General features: G+C 45.4%; 1 protein-coding gene across 1 annotated transcript; it reads left to right on the plus strand.

Moving 5' to 3' along the window:
* Positions 1–8,034: 8,034 nt before the first annotated feature.
* Positions 8,035–23,065, plus strand: LOC134351191 (sialic acid-binding Ig-like lectin 7). The gene is made up of 4 exons (XM_063057300.1): positions 8,035–8,086; positions 10,631–10,993; positions 14,190–14,483; positions 22,758–23,065. The coding sequence occupies exons 1-4, from the start codon at positions 8,035–8,037 to the stop codon at positions 23,063–23,065; spliced, it is 1,017 nt and encodes a 338-aa protein (XP_062913370.1).
* The last annotated feature ends 1,550 nt before the right edge of the window (positions 23,066–24,615 follow it).

Genomic DNA, 24,615 nt, shown 5'->3' on the forward strand with positions numbered 1-24,615 from the left:
AATAAATAGAGAACCTGAGATGAAAAGTCCTTGAAAGCGAGTCTGTTGGTTATGGGAACAGTTCAGTGATCTGATCCACTCTGTACTTCCATTCACTCTGAAAGATAACATTTTCAGATTTAACTCTTTCCTGTTGCTCAACAAACTCCCAGTCCAGTCTGTTTACAATTCCATATCTCCTTAGGACATTGGAGACATGTGGCCCATTGATTCTAAGTTGGACAGTTTCTAGGGTGAACCCAACATCCACAATCTGTTTGTGACTTCCTGTCAGTTCCTCTCAGGCTGTGCTGAATAGCTGTACAGTTGGAATGGTTTAAAATGGCCAATTAACCTATCTGGGTTGTACCTTCAATCCTGATGTGGTCTCGCATCATCTGCCTTTTCAGAACTATCAGCTGGATTCCATTCATCATCCCTATTTATTGATAAAATGACTCCAGAACTTGGATGAGACAGCAGGTCCAGAGGGGGTCAGGTTGTAGAGACAGGGAGGTGTGCATGGTCCAGAGTGGGGTTACAGAGAGTGGGAGGGGTGTGTGGTTCAGAGTGGGGTTACAGAGAGAGGGAGGGGTGCGTGGTTCAGAGTGGGGTTACAGAGAGAGGGAGGGGTGCATGGTCCAGAGTGGGGTTACAGAGAGAGGGAGGGGTGCGTGGTCCAGAGTGGGGTTACAGAGAGAGGGAGGGGTGTGTGGTCCAGAGTGGGGTTACAGAGAGAGGGAGGGGTGTGTGGTCCAGAGTGGGGTTACAGAGAGGGAGGGGTGTGTGGTCCAGAGTGGGGTTACAGAGAGGGAGGGCTCTGCCTGCGAGACCTATACCACAGTGCAGCAGTCCCTAGGCTTAGCTAAAATGTCACTGTTGGATTGAATGGGTTAATCATTTGTGAATACTTCCTCTTTTTGTTTCCCTTTCCTGATTTAAGTATTCTCTTCAACAATTTTATCCACACAGTGAAGCTGCTGCAGGAGAGGGCAGTGACCCTTGATGTGTCTGTCTGATTAACTCTGGAGACGAGCAGTGGACTGATCCTGGGTATGTAATTCCATGCTTGCAACGAACTGTGGTAAGAACTGGTTGAGACGTTGTACAGAGTCTGATCATTGATGCAATTTTTGGGGTTCTATCTCCTGTTTAATGGTGGTGAGCCATTGTACAGAGTCCAATCATTGGTGGTCTTTGTGGGATTCTGTGTCCTGTTTAATGGTGGTGAGACGTTGTACAGAGTCCGATCATTGGTGGACTTTGTGGGTTTCTACATCCTGTTTATTGGTGGACTTGTTTGTGGTTCTCAATTCCTGGCCTTATTCAGGACAGCAATGGACTCTCCAGCCCTCCACACTCCTGCTGCCTCATCTACCCTTTTGCCCGCTTTAGGTCTGTATCCTTCTGTTCCTGCCCATTCTCGTGCCTGTTCCAATGCCTCTTTAACATATTGAATGTATCTGCCTGAAGCATCTCTGGCAATTCATTCAAAACTAAACAGGCTGAAAATAATTTCCTCTCACACCCCCTTTGAAACCCCTCCTTAGCACCTTAGCCCTGCATCCTCTTGTTGCTGACACATCACCAATGACAGAAATACATTCTTGTGATCAACCCTCTCTGTGCCTCTCCTAGCATTCTATTCCTATCAGGTCACCCCTTGTCATCCTTCACTTCAGAGAGGGAGTGAGAGAAAGTGTGGGAGATGGAGGGAGAAGGTGAGGGTGAGGGAGAGGAAGAGGAAAAGAGGGAGAGAGATGGAAGAGAGGGAGAGGTAGAGGGGGGTGAGAGTGAGATAGGGGAGAGCGGGAGAGGAGGTAGAGAAAGAAGAAGGGGGAGAGGGGGAGACAGAGAGAGAGGGGGAGAGAGGGAAAAGAAAATGGATGTCCTCCAATCCAGGAGTCATTTTGGTAAATCTCTGCTGAGTTCTCTCCAGCACAATAACTTACTCTGCGTAGTGCGATGACCATAACTGCACGCAGTTCTCCAAGTGCAGTCTGACCAGTGGCTTGAAACATTGCAACATATCATCCCAACTCTTATATTGTGCACTGGCCCATGCCAGGAAGTATACCATATGCCTCTTTCACCATCCCATCCACCTATGTTACTACCGTCAGACACCAATGGTCTCAAGTGACTACGAGTGATTTTGCAGATTTTGGAAGTTTTGAGCGATACATAGAAAATGCTGAAGGAACTCAATGAGTCAGACATAGTGTGTCATATGCTGAGATCTCTAGCATTCTTCAAAGATCTCTGCTCGTCACCTTTCCTTGGGGCCCTACCATTTAGTGCAAGCATTGACATTCCAAACTACATCACGTCACACTTGTTAGGGTTAAGTTAAGACCATAAGACTATTATATAGGAGCAGAAGTAGACCAATTAATCTACCAGTGTGTGTTGGATCTATAAGGAAGCCACACAGAATGTACAAACCTCTGACAGAGAACAGTGGGAATTGAACCCTGGTCACTGGTACTGTAAAGTGTTGTGCTAACCACTATGTCACCGAACCTCAGGGGACTGTGCCGCACATCAGACAAGCCACCGCAGTGTCAGTGCTCAAAGAGTGTCACACTGTTGAACGCTGGTAGAGTCAAACAGCACAGGAACAGGCCCTTCAGCCCATCCAATGCATGCCAACTGTGCCAGTCCCATTTGCTAGCTTCTTCCCCATATCCTTTAAAATCTTTCTGATCCATATATCTGTTTAACAGCATTTAAAACGTAATTGTACTGCCTTATGCCTTTCTCTGGTAGCTTGCTCCATGTACAGAGCACCCACGGAGTGCAAAAGTTGCCTCTTCAGTTTCCATTACATCTCTCACCTCTTTCCTGAAACAGTAGCCTTCTGTTTTTCAATTCAATAGTCCCAGTAAAAGACTGGGTGCATTCATCCCATCTCTGACTCTCATGATTTTGAAGCATAGCACTGAGGGAGCGTCACAGGGTCAGAGGGACAACACTGAGGGGGCGTCACACGGTCAGAGGGACAGCACTGAAGGATTACTGCACTTTAAGATGAACACTATTGAGGGAATGTCTGACAGACAGGGATGGTAGTGAGAAAATGTCACAGGGTAACAGGAATAATACAGAGAGGGAGTGTCACGCTGCCGGGTGGGACCGCACTGAGGGAGTGTCACGCTGCCGGGGGGGGGGGGGACCGCACTGACGGAGTGTCACGCTGTGATAGAGTGATAGAGTTAGAGCTGAGGGAGTGTTGCACTGTGTTGTGAAACTATCAGCAAGAGATTTCACTCCGAGTTGGGTTTTAATATTAAAACCACATTTACTTATATCTACTTAAAATTCTACAAAATTAAATAAACTACTTTCTTAAACGGCAGTTAACAGTGTTATGCATCTTTAGCTCCCAAACATCAAACATAGAACCCGTTCTTCACAAATCTTTCTCAAGCAAAGTCTTACAGTGGTAGTTCAGAGAGTCCCAGTAATTCACTAAATAGGTGAGAGGAGAGACTTGTGGATTCACAGCAGCGAAGAGGCAATAACGGCTAGCAAACGAAGAAACGGTTACCGAAGATCCCTGCCAGGGAATTCTGTTCTGAAGTCCACAAAGAGATATTTCACAAAGTGACTAACACAAAATCCACAACCATGGATCACATAATGGACAGACACGTCTCCACAATGCGCAGTGTGCCGCTGATTAACCCAATCCTTTGGATATGGGTACGCATTAAACTTTACCCTTCTCGATCATCAGCTGTTCCCGGATAGCTCAAGATCTGTAGCTCTCCCACTCTTTCCTTGGACTCTCTCAGCAATTTGGCTACATATTCTTTTCTACCATCGGCAACGTCATAAGGTAACGCTCACAGAAACGGAACTGTGGATAGGTCACAACTGTCAGTGCGACCACGCCAAGGGAGAGGTGCACTGTCAGACAGGCAGTACAATGAATGCTGTTGAAATGATAATAGAATACCTCAGTGTCCGTCTTGGAACTCTCAGGATTAAAACTTAAACGAAGATCCTTTGTTGAGTATGCAGCCTTTCCCATCGTCAATCGAATTCCTCATTGTCAGTTCTAGTCATAGTCATACTTTATTGATCCTGGGGAAAATTAGTTTTCGTTACAGTTGCACCATAATAAATAGTAATAAAACCATAAATAGTTAAATAGCAATATGTAAATTATGCCAGTAAATTATGAAATAAGTCCAGGACCAGCCTATTGGCTCAGGGTGTCTGACCCTCCAAGGGAGGAGTTGTAAAGTTTGATGGCCACAGGCAGGAATGACTTCCTATGGTGCTCAGTTTTGCATCTCGGTGGAATGAGTCTCTGGCTGAATGTACTCCTGTGCCCAACCAGTACATTATGTAGTGGATGGGAGACATTCTCCAAGATGGCATGCAACTTGGACAGCATCCTCTTTTCAGACACCACCGTCAGAGAGTCCAGTTCCATCCCCACAACATCACTGGCCTTACGAATGAGTTTGTTGATTCTGTTGGTGTCTGCTACCCTCACCCTGCTTCCCCAGCACACAACAGCAAACATGATAGCACTGGCCACCACAGACTCGTAGAACATCCTCAGCATCGTCCAACAGATGTTAAAGCATCTCAGTGTCCTCAGGAAATAGAGATGGCTCTGACCCTTCTTGTAGACAGCCTCGGTGTTCTTTGACCAGTCAAGTTTATTGTCAACTCGTAACCCCAGGTATTTGTAATCCTCCACCATAGAAACATAGAAAATAGGTGCAGGAGTAGGCCATTCAGCCCTTTGAGCCTGCACCACCATTCAGTATGATCATGGCTGATCATCCAGCTCAGAACCCTGTACCAGCCTTCCCTCCATCCCCCCTGATCCCTTTAGCCACAAGGGCCATATCTAACTCCCTCTTAAATATAGCCAATTAACTGGCCTCAACTGTTTCCTGTGGCAGAGAATTCCATAGATTCACCACTCTCTGCGTGAAGAAGTTTTTCCTCATCTCGGTCCTAAAAGGCTTCCCCTTTATCCTCAAATGGTGACCCATCGTTCTGGACTTCCCCAACATTGGGAACAATCTTCCTGCATCTAGCCTGCCCAATCCCTTTAGGATTTTATACGTTTTAATCAGACCCCCCCCTCAATCTTCTAAATTTCAATGAGTACAAGCCTAGTTCATCCAGTCTTTCATCATATGAAAGCCCTGCCATCCCAGGAATCAATCTGGTGAACCTTCTTTCTACTCCCTCTATGGCAAGGATGTCTTTCCTCAGATTAGGGGACCAAAACTGCACACAATACTCCAATGTGGCCTCACCGAGGCCTTGTACAACTGCAGTAGTACCTCCCTGCTCCTGTACTCAAATCCTCTTGCTATAAATGCCAGCATACCAATCGCCTTTATCACCGCCTTCTGTACCTGCATGCCCACTTTCAATGACTGGTGTATCATGACACCCAGGTCTCGTTGCACCTCCACTTTTCCTAATCGGCCACCATTCAGATAATAATCTGTTTTCCTGTTTTTGCCACCAAAGTGGATAACTTCACATTTATCCACATTAAATTGCATCTGCCATGAATTTGCCCACTCACCCAACCTATCCAAGTCACCCTGCATCCTCTTAGCATCCTTCTCACAGCTAACACTGCCGCCCAGCTTCGTGTCATCCGCAAACTTGGAGATGCTGCATTTAATTCCCTCATCCAAGTCATTAATATATATTGTAAACAACTGGGGTCCCAGCACTGAGCTTTGCGGTACCCCACTAATCACTGCCTGCCATTCTGAAAAGGTCCCGTTTATTCCCATTCTTTGCTTCCTATCTGCCAACCAATTCTCTATCCACATCAATACCTTACCCCCAATACCATGTGCTTTAAGATTGCACACTAATCTTCTGTGTGGGACCTTGTCAAAAGCCTTTTGAAAATCCAAATATACCACATCCACTGGTTCTCCCCTATCCACTCTACGAGTTACATCCTCAAAAAATTCTATGAGATTCGTCAGACATGATTTTCCTTTCACAAATCCATGCTGACTTTGTCCGATGATTTCACTGCTTTCCAAATGTGCTGTTATCTTTGATAACTGACTCTAGCAGTTTCCCCACTACCGACGTTAGTCTAACCAGTCTATAATTCCCTGGTTTCTCTCTCCTTACTTTTTTTAAAAAGTGGGGTTACATTAGCCACCCTCTAATCCTCAGGAACTAGTCCAGAATCTAATGAGTTTTGAAAAATTATCACTAATGCATCCATTATTTCTTGGGCTACTTCCTTAAGCACTCTGGGATGCAGACCATCTGGCCCTGGGGATTTATCTGCCTTTAATCCCTACAATTTACCTAACACCACTTCCCTACCAACATGTATTTCCTTCAGTTTCCCCATCTCACTGGACCTTCTGTCCCCTACTATTTCCGGAAGATTATTTATGTCCACCTTAGAGAAGACAGAACCAAAGTAGTTATTCAATTGGTCTGCCATGTCCTTGCTCCCCATAATCAATTCACCTGTTTGTCTGTAGGGGACCTACATTTGTCTTAACCAATCTTTTCCTTTTCACATATCTATAAAAGCTGTTACAGTCAGTTTTTATGTTCCCTGCCAGTTATCTCTCAATCTTTCTTCCCCTTCTTAATTAAGCCCTTTGTCCTCCTCTGCTGGACTCTGAATTTCTCCCAGTCCTCAGGTGTGCTGCTTTTTTCTGGCTAATTTGTACGCTTCTTCTTTGGAATTGATACTATCCCAATTTCCCTTGTCAGCCACAGGTGCACTACCTTCCTTGATTTATTCTTTTGCCAAACTGGGATGAACAATTGTTGTAGTTCATCCATGCGATCTTTAAATGCTTGCCATTGCTTTCCACCATGTCCACACTGACCCCTGGATGGAAACAGGGGTCACCGGTACCTTCACTCTCCTCAGGTCTACCACCAGCTCCTTAGTCTTTTTCACATTAAGCTGCAAATAATTCTGCTCACACCATGTGACAAAGTTTCCTACCATAGCCCTGTACTCAGCCTCATCTCCATTGCTGATGCATCCAACTATGGCAGAGTCATCAGAAAACTTCTGAAGATGACAAGACTCTGTGCAGTAGTTGAAGTCCGAGGTGTAAATGGTGAAGAGAAAGGGAGACAAGACAGTCCCCTGTGGAGCCCCAGTACTGCTGATCACTGTCTGACACAGTGTTGCAAACACACATACTGTGGTCTGCCAGTCAGGTAATCAAGAATCCATGACACCAGGGAAGCATCCACCTGCATCGCTGTCAGCTTCTCCCCCAGCAGAGAATGTTGAACGCACTGGAGAAGTCAAAAAACATGACCCTCAGTGCTCGCTGGCTTGTCCAGGTGGGCGTAGACACGGTTCAGCAGGTAGACGATGGCATCCTCAACTCCTAGTCGGGGCTGGTAGGCAAACCGGACAGGATCTAAGTGTGGCCTAACCATAGGCCAAAGCAGCTCCGTTCTAAAACTCTTTCAGTGAATGCTTGGCCCTAGATTCTGAGTTGTGCCTGCAATCTTTCCCCTCATCGTTTATAATAATTAATAACATCGCCCCTTTCATGGAAAACCATCCCAGCCTGTCAAGTCTGTCCTCGTAACACAAACCCTCCAATCCCTGTGACATCCTTGTGAATCTTTACTGCATTCTCTCCAGCTTAATGGCATCCTTCCTGTAGCTGGGTGACCAGAACAGCACAAACGCAATCTACCAACAACTTGTACAGCTTTAAGATAACATTCTAACTTTTGGTCTCACAGTCCTGACCAATGAGGACCAAGGTTACAAACTCCTCCTTCACCACCTTGTGTCAGTTTCCTGTTGCCTTCTGATTCACGGTGGCCAAGTTCCTCTTTCATGTGTCATCGTTTTCAAAGCTCCCTTTAAAATGTCCAGTACAACATTAAAAGGGAATGAATTTGAAGTGTGGGGGATTACTAATGGGAATAGCATGGCACAGTCTGGGAATCTTTTTTGTCTCTCACACTGATGTTGGAACCACAGCAGTTTGCTAGAGATTTATTGTAACTGTTTTCTTTTTCAGTCCAAGGGTGGAAAACTGACAGAATATGCTGGATCTGAGAACAATCAGAAAGGTGTTCTTCCTTCTGCCACTTCAAGGTAAATCAGCAGCAGCTCGGGCAGCAAATCCCTGATTTTCCTCTAGTCCGGCTGGTGTGTCACTAACCAGGGTACTCAGGGCTGAGTAGGGGACAGGGCTGTGTGTCCCGCTGGTCAGCTGACCGAGCCAGAGTCGTACAACACAAACAGGCCCTTCAGCCCAAATTGTTCCTGCTGACCAAGATTCCCATCTAAATTATTCACAAACACAAGAGATTCTGCAGATGCTGGAAATCTTGAGGAACACACAAAATGCTGAAGGAATTCAGCAGGTCAGCAAGCATCTCTAGAGGGGAATAAACATTTTGGGCCGAGACCCTTCATCTTGACATTTGGCCACTTCTGCCCCATATCCTGCTAAACAGCTCCTCTCCATGTTCCTGTCCATATGTGGTTAATCTATCTGCCTCAAACAACTTCCTCTGGCACTTTGTTCCTCATAGTGGACGTGGAGGGGACATTTCTTATAGTGGTAGAGTCTTGGACCAGGGGTACAATCTCGAAACAGAATCATCCCTTTAGAACAGAGAAGAGGACAAGGAATTTCTTTAGCCAGAGTGTGGTTAATCTGTACAATTAATTGCCACAGACAGCTGTGCAGGCCAATTGATTAGGTGTACTTAAAGCTGAGATTGATAGCTTCTTGATTAGTAAGGAACTCAAAGGTTACAAGGAGAAGGCAGGAGAATGGATTTGAGAAGGATAATAACCTCCTGGTGTTTGATCTGGTCACTTCTGGCTCTTGAGATGACTGAAGAGGCCGATCCTTCACCCACAAGTCCTATTGCAGTGTTTGAAGGTGTAGGTCAGTGAAGTGGTGATGGTTGTAGCTAGTAAAGTCTTCTCCTTGCACTGAAGCCACTTAATCTCAGTGACATGGTGGAGGTATTCTTCAAGCTGTGCAGTCCCATTGTTGACTCCAGCTTTTCCTGTCCTGTGCTAATTTCTCCCATCCATTCAGGTTGCTGTGGCCTCCAGGAGTGCGCTTTGCATCCTTGAGTTGCCGAGCAAGAGTTGGTCAGGCAAACAGGAGTCAGGCATACAGATAATGTGGCTGACCCATCACAATTGGTGTTGGGTCACAATTGTGGCTTTGGACTTAATGTTAACTTCCTCCAGGATGCAGGAGTTAGTATGCCTGTTCTACCAGATAACTCTCAGAATCTTTCGGAGACATGTTTGATGGCAAGTTTCAAGGGATTTTACATGCCTGCTGTATTTTGTCCATGACTCCTCTCCAACAAGCTAGGAGGGGAGGATTATAGCTTTAGACCAGAAGTTTAGTGTTGGACACCTTCAGTACACCACAGTGATGCTTTTGAATATGTGCTTTTTTTAAGGAATCAGTATTGACATCAAGCCTATACTATTCCTGCATTCTGTCAGTGTACTTGAGAACTGGCGTAGGGATTCTGATCTTTATTTGCCTTTAAAACCTTCACAGAATTTGTCAATCATTTCTAACTATGTGAACAATCCCTCAGCAAGAAATCAGATGCCAGAAAGACTCAGCTGGTCAAATGGCATTGTTGATGTTTCAGGTTGAGGTTCTGCAATTGGGACTGATGAGAGGAGGAAAGGGTCAAGAATCAGTGTCAGGAACATGGGTGGGACAGAGGCTGTGTGGTGACTGGAGAGAGGAAACTGATGGACAGGTGCAGGAGGGACAAGGGGGAGTGGATGGGAATGGTGAACAAAGGGAGAAGAAGCCGAGATGAAAACAGGGGAGTGTACGTGGGAGATAACTCTGGGGAGTTATTTCATTCCATGTAGTAGTTAGTTACTCAGCAGAACTGAGATATTGTTTTGCAAAATAATATTCACCTTCTCCGTAGCAATGAAGAAGTTTGACGACGGGCAGGTTAGTGTGTGGATGGCAATGGGAATAGGTGGTGGAGTCAGCAGCAACCCAGATTCAATCCTGACCCTGGTTTATATTTGTGTGGGGTTTGCACATCCTCCCTGTAATCGCATGGTTCCCCACCACACCTCACCACCTCCTCCAAGTCTTTAGTTTCCACACGAACTGGTAATCACTCTTTGCTGTCCAAAAATCAAACATGAACGTGATGGATAATGTGAGGGGGAATATGCTGCAGGGTTACAAAGTAGTTGTAGGAGGAGTGGACTGATGGGATTGAACACGGGGGTATCAGATGGGCGATTTTAGTGTCATATTAAATAAGTAAGGGTCTTGATCTCCAGGAATCAATGAACAACTAACTATTCCCATAGAGGTACAAGAGATGCTGAAATCTGGAGAAGCTGACAAAAAGCTGCAAGAACTTAATGTCTCAAGCAGCATTTAAGGAAGAAAATGGACAGTCATTTAGGTTCAGAGCTGTCATTCAGATTGCTTTGAATAGTCTCAACCTGAAACGATCACTGTCCATTTCTCTCCATTGATGGTATTTATTTCCATATCCTGTTTTTTCTCTATTCTGAGGAGTGCCTCATTTTGTGTACACAGACAGAGGGGGAACATGTCAAGTCTGTTGAATCTTCAAGTCATCCCTTGCTAAATATTGATATTTCTCACCTCAGCTGTGGTGTCTGAAGAGTGGAGAGCTGACATTCCAACAGAAGTGACAGCGCAGAGGGGCTTGTGTGCCCGGATTCCATGCCACTACAGATACCCATCAAGTCTGGAAAATGAACGGCGAACCGGAGTGTGGTTCAATAATGTGGAATGGAAAGCAAATTCTATAGTCTTTCACTCTAGAGATCATGCATATGAGTCATCAAAATTCCAACATCGAACTCAGCTGACTGGAGATCTGTATGACAGTGACTGCTCCCTGGTTATAAACAACATTGAAGAGGAAGATAGAGGCCCTTATTTTTTCAGAATAGAATTTACAAATGATCACAATTTTGACTACCCAGTCATACAGCTTCATGTTTCTGGTGAGTGCAGCTTTATGATTAAGTATCTATCTACATTCAGTAGCCAATAAGATGGAATCAAAACTATGACAGTTAACACCAACACAACACAATTTGATACAATGCAGGACCTTAACATTAGTAATCTGATAACCCCACTCAGCCCAGGAGCAATGCAAACTCCGATGTGCACCTGATGATCGTTTCTTACATGTTTTGATTCTGTCTGTCTATGTTCTCAGATCAGTAACTCCCTCAGATCTGTCAGATCATGTTTACCTCAATACAGAAAAATAGGGTTGTAAACTCAGTGGCCACTATCCTGACGAAGGGTCTCGACCCGAAACATCGACTGTACCTCTTCCTATAGATGCTGCCTGGCCTGCTGCGTTCACCAGCAATTTTTATGTGGGCCACTTTATTAGTTATCTCCAGTACCTAAGCAAGTGGCCAGTGACTGTACTGTTTACAGTCCTCTGCTGCAGTAGACAACCATTTCCTGGTTTGATGTGTTTTGCGATCAGAAATGCACTTCAGCGTAACTCTGTTGAAACATGGTTATTTGAGTTACTGTTGCCTTCCTGTCAGCTCAAACCAGTCTGGTCATCCTGCTTCATTTCTTCCACTAGCAGGGTGTTTTCACCCACAGATGGATTTTTTTTGTTGTTTTTCCACACAATTCTCTGTAAACTCCAGAGATTGTTGCATGTGAAAATCCCAGGAACTCAGCAGTTTCTGAGGTAATCAAACTACCCTATTTGTCACAAATTATCATTCCACAAAGTCACATCTCTTCACCATTCTGATGTTTCTCTGAAACATTTCACCTTTTACTCTTAAATTATTATCTCTAACTCTAGTCTCATCCAAGCTCAGAAGAAAAAGCCTCCTTGCATTCTCCCTATCTATCTTCTTCATAATTTTGTGTATTTCCATCAAATTTCCTCTCATTCTTCTATGATCCAAGGAGTAAAGTCCTAACCTGTTTAACATTCCCATATATCTCAAGTCTTTAAGTACTGGCAATCTCCTTGTAATGTTTTTCTGCATTCTTTCAGTCTTATTGATATTTTTCTGTAAGTAGGTGACCGGAACTGCACACGACACACCAAACTAGGCCACACCAGTCATTGTAGACCTCACCGCTCAGTAACTTCTCTACAACAGAAGTTGCAGCATTCATTCCTTTGGGACAATAAATGATGGTTTCACCATTGACTAGAAATGAGCAACTTAAAAACAATGTACACAGTAAGGCTCTGCCATGCTTTACAGCATTTGCTTTGGGTTTCATTTGGGATTGATGCAAGTTGTTTTTATCCTGCTACAGACAAGGGTTAGTTTAAAATTAGTGGAGTGTGTTTTCTTCAAACTGGGGTTCTAACTTAGAACATGCCTGAGGAGTGACTTGGATCCATTCCAATTTTCTTACCACCGCAACAGGTCAACAGCAAGTGCCATTTCATTGGCTCTTCACTCAGCCCTAGAACATATGGATGGTGAAGATGCATTATCAGTATGCTCGTTATTGACGACAGCTCTTTATTCAGTACCATCACCCTCTCAAAGCTAAATAACAGGCTCCAAGACCTAGGCCTCAATACCTCCTTGTTCAGTTTTGCCCCAGTTTTGGATAAGCAGCAACATCTCCTCTACTATCGCCATCAGCATAGGTACCAAAAGGTTGTGTGCTTCACCCTCTGCTCTACTCACTTTAAACTTATGACAGTGAAGCTAAGTGCCAATGCCACACTCATGTTTGCTGACAAAACCACCATCGTTGGCCAGATCAAAGGGGGTGATAAATTAGCAAATGGGGAGGGGGAGATTGAAAATCTGGTTGAATAGTACTATAATGACAACCACTCACTCAACATCAGTTAAACCTAAGAGCTGATGATTGACTACAGAAGGAGGAAATTGGAGGTCCGTGAGCCAGCCCTCGCTGGAAAACTCGAAGCGAAGAGGGTCTGTAACTTTAAATTCCTTGGTGTTATCAGTTCAGAAGATCTGTTCTGATATCAGACATAAGTGCTATGACAATGAAGGCATCACAGCACCTCTACATTCTTAAAAGTTTGTGAAGATTCTGCATGTCATCTAAAACTCTGACAAAGTTCTATCGATGCACAGTGGAGAGTATCCTGACTGGAAGCATCACAGACTGGTATAGATTACCCATGACCATGAACTGAAAACCAACAAAAAGCAGTGGATATAGCCCAGTCCATCACAGGAAAAGCCCTCCCTACCATTGAGCAAATCTACAAGGAAAACTGCCACGAGCAAGCAGTTTCATCATTAAGGACCCCCACCATCCAGGCCATGCTGACTTTTACCATAAGACCATAAAACCTAGGAGCAGAATTAGGCCATTCAGCCCATCATTTCTTTGCCATTCCATCATGGCTGATCCCACATCCCACTCAACGTCACACACTTTCCTTCTCGCAATATCTTTTGATGCCCCGACCAAGCAGGAATCTATCAACTTCTGCTTTAAATACCCACAGACTTCACCTCCACCGTAGTTTGTGGCAGAGCATCCCACAGATTCACCACTCTCTGGCTAAAAAGATTCCACCTTACCTGTTGTTCTCACTACTGACATTGCAAAGGAGGTACAGGAACCTTAGGTCCCACACCGCCAGATTCAGAACAGTTATTAAAATAGTTATTACAACAGTATACCATCAGACTCCTAAAACAGTGTGGGTAACTTTACTCACCTCAACACTGAACTGATTCCATAATTTTCTGACTCACGTTCAAGGACTCTGCAAATCATGTCCTCAATATTAATTTCTTCTGTTTTATTTTGTATTTGTACAGTTTGTCTTCTTTGTACATTGCTTTTTCCATCATTGATTAGTTTTCCACTGATTCCTTTTAGCTTCTGTGAATGTCCACAAGGAAAAGAATCTCAGGGTAGTACATGATGACATATAGTGTACATACTTTGTTAATAAATTTGCTTTGAATGTAAATTGGAATTTTGTCCATATTAACCTTTCCTCAGACAGATGAAAGGCCTCTATACATTCCCCTTCAGTGTTCCCTTTCCTAATGAGCTCAGCCTTTTAATCTTTCCTGAACCTTCCACCCTCCCAGTTCATGAATTGTTCTTGTAAACATCATTTCTCTTGTGGACTGCAATTTCTATTGAACTGATCCATCTGGTGACAATTATCTAAAAGGATCCATTTCTCTGTGTTAGATTTCACAGATAAATCTTCGATATTTGCCACTGAAATGGTTGCAGGAAAGCCTGTGAAAATAACCTGCACCTTCAAATCTACGTGTGAGAAAATGACACCCACGTTAACCTGGGACACCCCCACTGATGTTTCAGCTTCGAGCTCAAGCAGAATGACTCAGTGGGGTGACACTCTGACATATACTTCAGTTCTGACCATGAACCCAGCACCTAAACACCACGGGCAAAGTCTCACCTGCAGAGTCAGTTACCCATCTGTTTCATCGGAGCAGACCCTCACACTAACTGTGCGGTGTAAGTATGGAGATTATTGATTGTACATGATTAGTAAAGTGCCAGACAACACAGCAAGATAGCACAACCATGTCTAATCCACCTTTGCTCTTAGATCTTGCCCTGATATTCAGGAGAACACAAACTTTACTGGATATTCCACCAACTGGACAGTTGCACCCTGACATCACTGCCTCAGTGAGAGAAACACAGATGTCAACAGTTTTCACCTGTATCAGTAATGACCACCACCCCATCACCCACCCACCCACATTGCACTCCTCCCTCAGCACAGCTCTTCCAAACATCAGGGGCCTCTCACTTCCAGCTCTCCCACAATGGGGCACTCCCTAAGAGTTTCTCCACTTGGGAGAGTTTCCTAAAAGGATCCAGTGCTGGACCCTGTCAGCATTGCCCCTCACACTTGCAAGGCTGCGCCAGCCTGGCCCCTCCCCAGTGTTCCACACCTGCAACGCCGCTCCTCCCAACGTTCAGGGCCCCTGCTGCCCACCACACTATCCTTCCATGATGTCAAACACGTTAAGAGTTTGGCTTGCCAGTATGGGGCTGGTCATCTCTGCGGTTCTGTCCATACGGAGTGGGTGTGGTTGGTGTTCCTGCCTGTCCCACAAGAACAGTCCTGGTGTTGGGTACAGGACACAGTAAACAGCGGTATACTGGTTGGTAAGGGTGAGTCCACTTGGGATTAGAAAGAGATCACAGTGGAATAATCAGAAATATTACAGTCTGCACTTGTGGAATAAAAGGTACTCTTTGACATTGCTGTCTGATATGGCTGACATTGTTTCAAAGACTGGATAAAGAGATATTAAAGTACTCCCAATAGTGTACCATAGCTGTACTGTGCACCATCTGCAGAACACATTGCAAGTACTTGCAAAGACTAATCAAACAGTAAATCCCAGGATCTGAGGGGAAGCTGTGACAGTGAAGGAACAATCTACAAGGTAAAGGCAGGGACTTTCAGGATAGATACACAACAATGGAAGGGGTGAGTAGTTGAGTGATGGAATGACTTGCACATTCTTCCACAGTTGAGGTAGCCAGCTGGAGCCTTATGCCTCCTTCCAGACAAGAACAGGTTCCTATCTTGCCAAGCTCTGACTCACATCTGATACCCTGCACACGCATTCCAGCTTCCTACAGTCGGAGTGGTGATAGGGACAAAGACCATGTGAGTGTGTTGGATTAAAGGGGTGAAGGGAGATAGAGGAGAAAACAGGGAAAGAGTTGGGCAAGAGATGAAAGAGTGAGACGAGGATGAAGAGTTTTACTGTAGTGTACTCTCAGTTCTCAGAGTAATGCTTTGAATCTGTGCTTTATGAAGGAACTTGTATTGAAATCAAACTCATGATGTTCCCAAACACCCTCAATTTAGTTCAGATCCACTGCAAGGACTCCGATTCTTACTTGCCTTTAAGATGCTTCCTTGAGTCAGTTGTGTATTTAATCAGTAATATTTGAGTAGTATTGTAAATACATTGTTTGATTAAGTATCCTTTGTTCTTCACATAATATGTTGTGGGTTTTATGTAAAAGTATGTAAATAGCTTTCCTCATTATGCCACCACATTCATTGCACATATCTTGCAAATTAAATACAAAACTATGACCCACTCTCCCAGGGTCACATCTTTTTCTTGCAATAAGATTTTAAGTTTTGGAGATACAAAACATAACTGTAGAGATAAACATGAGGTAATCTGCAGATGCTGGAATTTCAACCAACACACAAAAATTGCTGGTGAACGCAGCAGACCAGGCAGCATCTATAGGAAGAGGTACAGTCGACGTTTCGGGCTCTTTTTCAATCTCTTACCATCTCTTCTTTCAGTTAGCCCTGACAAAGGGTCTTGGCCTGAAACGCCGACTGTACCTCTTCCTATAGATGCTGCCTGGCCTGCTACATTCACCAGCAATTTTTATGTGTGTTACTGTAGAGACAAACCATCTTTAAAATGAATGTAAAGCAGTTACCTATCTGAAGCTCAATGATTCGTTGAAGTTCTTGCAAAGCTCAGTGAGATGTTAGTTTTTAAAAAAAATACAGCGCAGCACGTGTCTCTAAATCATAAACAATGAGAGCCAGGTAATATAATCATAATTTTTTTTCTATAAAAAGCAGAAATGGCAGGCTCCTTTGGAAAAATAGACACATTTGATTCCACAATAGACAACTGGATTTTGTTTACTGAGGGAATTGAGCAGAATTTTGAAGCAAATGAAATAGCCAATGAGAAAAAAAGCACCAATTTTGCTGAGTGCATTGGATTTAAAGGGATACAATTTGCTTAGAGACCAAACCAGCAGAAATGGGCTTTGCTGAAATTGTGAAGGAAATGCAGGAATGGTTAGAACCAAAACCACTGATCATTGCAGAATGCTCTAGCTTTCATAGGCAGCGTCAAAAGGAAGGCCAGTCCATTTCAGCATGTGTGGGTGAATTGAAGAGATTGGCTGAGCATTATTAGCTCAGTGATGGGCTTAATGATGCACCCAGAGATCATTTAGTTTGTGGAATATGACAAGGAAACATTCAAAAGCAGCTCCTAACAGAGGCACAATGGACATTTTAAAGAATCAATGAAAGAACCAATAGAAACAGCAGACAAAGATGCAATGGAGTTGCAGACAGGAATAAAAGCAAGCATGAACAAATTTGCTATACCAAAACAGAATCCAGCCTTCTGACATAAAGCCTTCCCACTGATCCGCAAATAACTTGGCATGGAGCTAGGGTGCTGGCCAGAGTGTAGCTACAATGGCACTGTAGGAAAATAGTTTTCATTAAGACACCAATTACATTAATTGCTTCCAGTTCAGTCTGTGGCCAGGGACAAAAGGGAGTGATTGTGAGTGAGACAAGTCAGGCAATCCAGGAGGTAGTGTTGGAGGAGTCTCAGCCCTTCAGTTTGTCTAACAGGTCTGAGATTGTTGCTTCTTATGAGGATGGGTGTGGTGGCTGTAGGAAGGATGAGCAACTTGTCCATGGCACCATAGTACAGGGAGCCATTCAAGATGGGGAAGAGAAGGGAAACCTATTTGCAATTGGAGTTAGTATAGTCATAAGGATTGAGTGTCCCAAAGGCTTTATTATCTGGTGACAGAGTTCAGGGCATTGCACTTAACCTGCAGAAGAATTTGAAGTGAGGGGAAAAATCTGGTTGTTGTGGTTGATGTGTGGGCCAATGACAGATTAGATTAGATAGGAAGAAGAGAGAAAGAGGTTTTGTTGAGGGAATTTGAGCGGCTGGGGACCAAGTTAAAAAGCAGAACCAAAGTGGTATTATTCTAGATTGCTGCCCATCACAAGCAAATTAGCACAGAGTCACATACACGAAATGCTGGAGGAACTCAGCAGGCCAGGTAGCATCTATGGAAAAGAGTAAACAGTCAATGTTTCAGGCTGAGACACTTCATCAGCACAGGAACAAAAAAGTTGAGAAGTCAGAGCAAGAAGGTAGGGGAAGAGGAGAAAGAAGTAGAAGGTGGTAGCAGATATGTGAAACCGGGAGGGGTGAAGAAAAGAGTTGGGATGTTGATTGTTCGAAAAAGATAAAGAGCTGGAGGAGTGAAAATCTGTTGAGAGGATAGAAAAACCATGGAAAAAAAGGAAATGGAAGTGATGGGCAGGTAAGGAGATATGGTGAGAGGGAAACAAAAATAGGGGAGTAATGGTGGCGGGGGGGGGGGGGGAGAAGAGGAGGGCAATTACCAGAAGTTTGAGAAATTGATATTCATGCCAACAATTTGGAGGATACACAGATGGAGTACAAGATGTTGTTCCTCAAAACTGACTATAGCCTCATTGTGGCCGTAGGGGAGTCCATGGACTGACAAGTTGGAATGGGAATGAGAGGTAGAATGGGAATGAGTGGCCACTGGGAGATCCCATTTTTTCTGGCAGATGGAGCGTAGATGCTCAGTGAAGCAATCTCCCAAGTTACGTTGGGTCTGACCAGGTACAGAAGATGACCACAACAGACTTCCAGGTGAAATGTCACCTCACCTGGAAGGTCTGTTTGGGGCCCGGTATGGTAGACAGGAGGGCATTGTGGGGAGCAGATATGACACTTGTTCCATTTGCAAGGGTAAGTACCAGGAGAGAGATCTGTGGGAGGGACATATTGACAAGAGAGTGGTGGAGGGAGTGATCACTGTGGAAAGCAAAAAGTTGAGAGGGAGAACATGTGCTTGGTGGTGGGCATCCTGTTGGAGATGGCGGAAGTTACAGAGGCCAAGTGCTGGACATGGAAACTAGTGGGGTGATGCATTGGGGTGAGGAACCCTCTCCTTGTGGGGTGCCTGGAGGATGGGGTGAAGGCAGCCATGCACAAAATGGAAGACATGCAGGTGACAGCAGCATTGATGGTGGAGGAAAGAAAGCCCCTTTCTTTAAAGGAGGAAGACATCTCATTCATTATGGAATGAAAATTCTCATCCTGAGAGCAGATACGGTGAAGACAGAAACTAAGAGTAGGGGGTGACATTTTAGCAAGTGACAGGGTGGGAAGAGGTATAGTCCAGTTAGCTGTGGGAATCAGTGGGTTCATAAAAGATATCAGTGGATATGCTGTCTCCAGAGATAGAGACAGAGAGATCAGGAAAGGGTAGGGACGTGTTGGAAATGGACTCAGTAAATATGACGCCAGGGTGCAAGTTGGAAGTTGCCCACCAGATACAAGGCACTTTTGGATTGAGTACCATGTAATGAACCAGATTGGATTAGGGAGCTCAGTGTAAAGGAATGCTTAAGATGTAGTCATCATAAATGACAGAACACATACTGCAGTTTGAGAGGGAGAAGCTAAACTCAGATGTATTAGTATTGCAGCTGATTAAAGGGAACTGCAGAGACATGATGTTGATCAGAAAGGGACCCAAGCAGGAATGATGGTACAGCAGCAATAGGAGGAGTTTCTGGAAGTAATTTGGAAGATTTAGAAGTGGTTCATCCCAAAGAAGCAGCAGCATTCTAAAGGGAGGATGAGACAACTGTGTCTGATAAGAGAAGTCGAAGACAACAAAAATAAACAAATAAATTTGATGGTTCAGGCTGAAACCCTTCAGCAGGAATAGAGAAAAAAAGATGAGAGGTAGAGCTAAAACATTGGGGAGGGGAGGGAGAAATACAAGGTGATAGGTGACCGGGAGGGGGAGAGGTGAAGTAACGAGCTGGGAAGTTGATTGGTGAAAGAGATACAGGGCTGGAGAAGGGAGAGTCTGATAGGAAAGGACAGAAGGCCATGGAAGAAAGAAAAGGGAGGAACACCAGAGGGAGGTGATGGGCACAGAAGAAGATAAGGTGAAAGAGGGACAAAGGGATGGGAAATGGTGAAGGGGAGGGTATGGCATTACTGGAAGTTTGAGAAATCAATGTTCATGCCATCAGGCTGGAAGCTACCCAAAAGGAATACAAGGTGTTGTTCTTCCAAGCTGAGTGTGACCTCAACACAACAGTAGAAGAGGCCAGGGATTGACATGTTGGAATAGGAATGGGAAGTGGAATTAAAATAGGTGGCCACTGGGCGATCCTATATCCTCTGGTGGATTGAGTGTAGGTGCTCTGTGAAGCTGTGTTTCAATCTACGGCGGGTCTCACCGATATACAGGAGCAGCAGACATAGTAATGATCCCAGCAGACTCACAGATGAAGTGAACGTTTGCTGCCCTGAATGGTAGTGAGGGAGGTGGTTTAGGGGCAGGTGTAGCACTTGTTCTGCTTGTAAGGATAAGTGCCAGGAGGCAATCAGTGAGGAGGGACGAATAGACAAGGGAGTCACATAAGGGGCAATCCCTGTGTTAAGCAGAAAATAGAGGTTGGGGAAGATGTTGTGGGATCCCATCGGAGATGGCAGAAGTTACAGAGAATAATGTGCTGGACAGAAGCTGGTGGGGTGGTAGATAGATAGACATACATATTTTATTAACCCCAAGGGAAATTGGGTTTAGTTACAGCCACACCAGCCAAAAATAGAGCATAAATATAGCAATACAAAAACCACAAACAATCAAACAGCAAAATGCAAACTATGCCAGATAGAAATAAGTCCAGGACCAGCCTATTGGCTTGGGCTGTCTGACCCTCCACAGGAGGAGCTGCAAAGTTCAATGGCCACAGGCAGGAACAACCTCCTGTGCCACCCAGTGTTGTATCTTGGTGGAATATGGCCAGGCTCCAAAAGCAAAAAGTTCAATATCCAGTCTACAAACACGTTCCTCGATCGTAATATGACCCGGATTGCACCATCTGTTGTTAACCAGAACAGTAAGCACCCAACTCCCTTACGCTTACCACTCTCAGTGCACTTCTGGTCAGCCCGAACGGTCTGGAAGCCGTCCATGGAAAAGATTTGATCGGGTATGTCCTCGTGCAGCCCCGTTCCAGTAAAGCACATAACACTGCACTCCTGAAATGTTCTGACACTTGGCTAGCGCCGTGAACTCATCCATTTTATTACCCAGTGAACTCCTCTTCTTCCCAAGTCTCTGTTGTATCGACCCAGTCCTCTTTCTTCACCTTTGTGATCCCCCTCCACATCCTCTGTGTTTTCCTCCAGATTTCAGCAGGGGTGTCCACCACTCTGCTCGCTAAACCAGATGGCACAAGCTCAATCAGCTGGTCCCTGGAATAAACAATGTGACCATGCTTCTGTCCCACTAATGAGGTGTGATGAGGCATAATTACCCCACAGATGAGGAGAAGGGCATGACAGGATATGACTGCTGGGGTCTGGAGCCTGGGGTCTTGGAATGCAGAGGCTGTTAACTCAGAGGCTGGAGCTCAGAGACAGACTGGGAACTGTACATCAACATAGAGCCAGGAATTTTCTTTCAAAAAGCCAGGACTCATCTTTAACACAACACTAACATGAGTCTGAACAGTACATAGACAGAGCCAGGACTTATCCTTAGACAAGCCAGGACTCAAATTTATCTCCACACCGAGGTGGGACAGGTCCATCCATTGGTTAACAACAGAACACCCAGACTTACCCAACAGAGGCAAAGACAAGACAGGAAACCCCACAGGGCAACAACAGAACAGCCTGACTTACCCCACAGAGGCAAGGACAAGACAAGACAGATCCCCCTGCAGGATAATGACAGAACAGCCTGACTTACCCCACAGAGACAAGGACAAGAGACAAACACTAAAGAACAACAGACAGTTCCATCTCTGCATTGGGGTTGCTCTAAGTCACAGTTACAGCCAGCAACATCAGCTGGCTACAGAAAGAGCCATATCCCTACCTAGCTCAGAGTGGCTAGCAGCCACTCAGCTTGCCCAGGAAACAGCCAAATCCATACCACAAAGACTGCTCCAACTAGCAACAGCAAGGCTCCATGAAGTGATGGTTCTACAACAGAGCCTAAAGATGGCAAGTGGCCACTCTCGCCTTACACCAGCAGGTTGCTCCCAGGAAATCTTGACAAGCCTAACCAGCAGCTTATACCCGACCCCAAGGCTACTTATATTCCAAGCCCCAAGATGCGAATCAGGTGCCTATGATTAACTCAACCAAAACAAGGGACAGCTAGAAGACCCGGAGTCCGGAGTCCTGAGTCCATGGACTGGACCGTGAACCGGAATGCAGACTTCACGGACTGGACCATGACATCCTATTTAAAAAAAGAATAGATCTCCTTCGTTCTGGAATAAAAAGACTCATCCTAGAGCATATGTGGCAGTGATGGAGGAATTGAGTGAAGGGGGTGGTGTTTTTACAAATACATGAGGCTGGATAAAGCTGTTTCCAAAGTTAATTCTGAATCCAGCACTTCATAGTTGACATTTCACTGGAGATTTATTGATAATTCAACCCAACAGCAGACCCCCACACATCTCTGTAACCCTTTCTGATCTCTACACTCCTCTCTCATCATTCTTCAATTTGGCAGCCATACTTTCAGAAGCCTGTCCCTAAGCTCCACATTCCCTCCTTCACCACTCTACCTATCTCCCTCTCTGACCATCTCCACAGCTCTCCCTCCCCAACCCTTCCCTCCTCTTTGGCTCCCACATTCAGTCTCTCCTGTACCCCTCCCTTTGCGAAGGGATTCCTGGACATCCGCCTGATGTGACCAATGTTTTGTTTTCTTTGTACTCCCTTTTTCATGATGACCTTGTCACATTTTGTTACAGAAAGTGAATTCCACCCATTTCTCATTCTCATTGGCGATAGTTGGTTTTGTGAACATTTACCTGAGATTTGCAGTTTCCCTTAACATTTGGAATAACTGGAGGGGTTTTTACTCTTGAACACTCCACAGATAAACCCAAGGATGTGAAAATCCTGTCCAGTGATTCTGTGGTCAAGGGATCACAGGTTACGTTACGATGTGAGAGTGTCGGGAATCCACCTGCAGACACCTACCAGTGGAAGAAGGTGTGTTCTGGGATGGAGATGAGACTCGAAGGGTTCAGACATGAGCTTCAGATCCGTATTTCAGCCGAGGATGAGTCCTGTGCCTATTATTGCAGAGCTGGGAATGTAATTGGAGATCAGGATTCTGAACCCAAACGCTTTAACGTCCAGTGTAAGTATTCACATTTTGATAAAACCTTCACCTTCATCTGAACCGCCGCCTGGCCTGAGTCCAAACCCCTTCGTCACTCCCTCCTCAAACCCGAGCCTGGCTGTAACCTCTAAATTTTACACTAATACCAAACACCCAAACCTCTGCTCCTTGGCTCATGGTCCAGCCCCCACCCTAACCTTTAACCTCTGCCATTCCCCTAACCGCTAACCCGTGCATCTTGCCCTAATTCCTAACCCAACCCATAACTCCTGCCTGAGCCCTAACACTTTCCTTACCCATAACCCCTGCCCTAACCACTAATTCCAATCTGCTGCTCTAATCCACAACCCTTGCACTACCCCAGACCCCCTCAGTAATCCTGACCCCTGCCCCCGCCATAACCCCAGCCACTAGTGAAAACTCATATTCCCTACCTTCACCCTAAATCATGCCCTAACCACTGCCGGTGCCCTGTACCGCAACCACTGCACTAACCCCTAACCCATAGTTCTCGACACTTTGCTGTGGAGACCATGACCAAAGATGAGATCTTGGGAAATTTGGGGAATTCCTACCTCCTCCCTTTCCCATATACATCTGCAGTGTAGCACTCGCTCATTGCCCTGGGGAGGAGTTTGGGATTACACCAAGTACATGTTTCTGGGTACTGTGTGTGTGGGGGAGGGGACTGGTGTGGGAGGGGAACCAGAAACACAACAGCCTCCTCGCCAACCATACACTCAAGCTCTCACACAGGAGTATGATCTATTGAAGTGCCTGCACATTTAAAGGGGTACAAAGGTCAAGTTTATTGCCAGACTGTCATGGTCCAGATTGGGATCCCTTTGAATTTAGCTTGTTTATGTTACGATCCGGACCGTTCATTCCCTGCTTTCCCGTGTCCCTCGACTTTGGTGATTAGAGGCAATTAACACTCGGTTGAACCAGTAGTTTATAGTCTTCGGCTTTCAGCCATTCGGTGCGGGAGCATTTGCAAAGTCACGGTGTGCCAATGGCATCTGGCCGGATCAAGCCTAGTCTCGGCCAGAGTGAGTGCCGGTAATTCACCTTTCCTCACCGGAGCAACCCTGTCCAGTTACCTCGTCGAAGCGAGCCTGCAAAGTTTCCTCATCAAGGTGGGTCCGTCAGTTAACCCGCCAGAGAGAATCAAGAGCCGCTGTCCACCGTTCCCGGGCTGAGTCGCGAGCTCGGCACTACCCGGAGGTTCCAAGCATCACGTCCTGGCTCCAGCGGCATCCAAGTACCACGTCCACGTCCTGGCCCTGGTGGCTTCCCAGTTCTGAGTCTAGTCCTGGCCCCGGCGGCCTGTGATTTCTGTCCTACCCCCTTGTCTGAATCACTTCTCTGCCCCTCTCACCCCTAGCCCTCGTCTGCAGCCCCCGCCCGCACTTCGGTCTCGTTCCATCACCGGAGCTGGATAGGTACTGTCTGGTGTTCATTCGTGTTGGTCTTGTCTTGTCTGGTCCTCGCCTCCGTGGGGTAAGTCAGGCCATCTTGCCATTGCCCCGCGGGGAGTCGTGTCTTGTCTTGTCCTACCCTCGCCTCTGTGGGGTAAGTCAGGCCGTCTTGCCGTTGCCTCACGGGGAGT

Source organism: Mobula hypostoma, chromosome 8, assembly GCF_963921235.1.
Source record: "Mobula hypostoma chromosome 8, sMobHyp1.1, whole genome shotgun sequence".
NCBI classification, from domain to species: Eukaryota; Metazoa; Chordata; class Chondrichthyes; order Myliobatiformes; family Myliobatidae; genus Mobula; species Mobula hypostoma.

Excerpts from the sequence above, each read along its gene's own strand:
- LOC134351191 (XM_063057300.1), top strand. The coding sequence starts at position 8,035 with ATGCTGGATCTGAGAACAATCAGAAAGGTGTTCTTCCTTCTGCCACTT. Across the intron at positions 8,087-10,630 it reads CTTCCTTCTGCCACTTCAAG|CTGTGGTGTCTGAAGAGTGG; the intron begins GTAAATCAGCAG and ends TTCTCACCTCAG. Across the intron at positions 14,484-22,757 it reads CCTCACACTAACTGTGCGGT|ATAAACCCAAGGATGTGAAA; the intron begins GTAAGTATGGAG and ends AACACTCCACAG.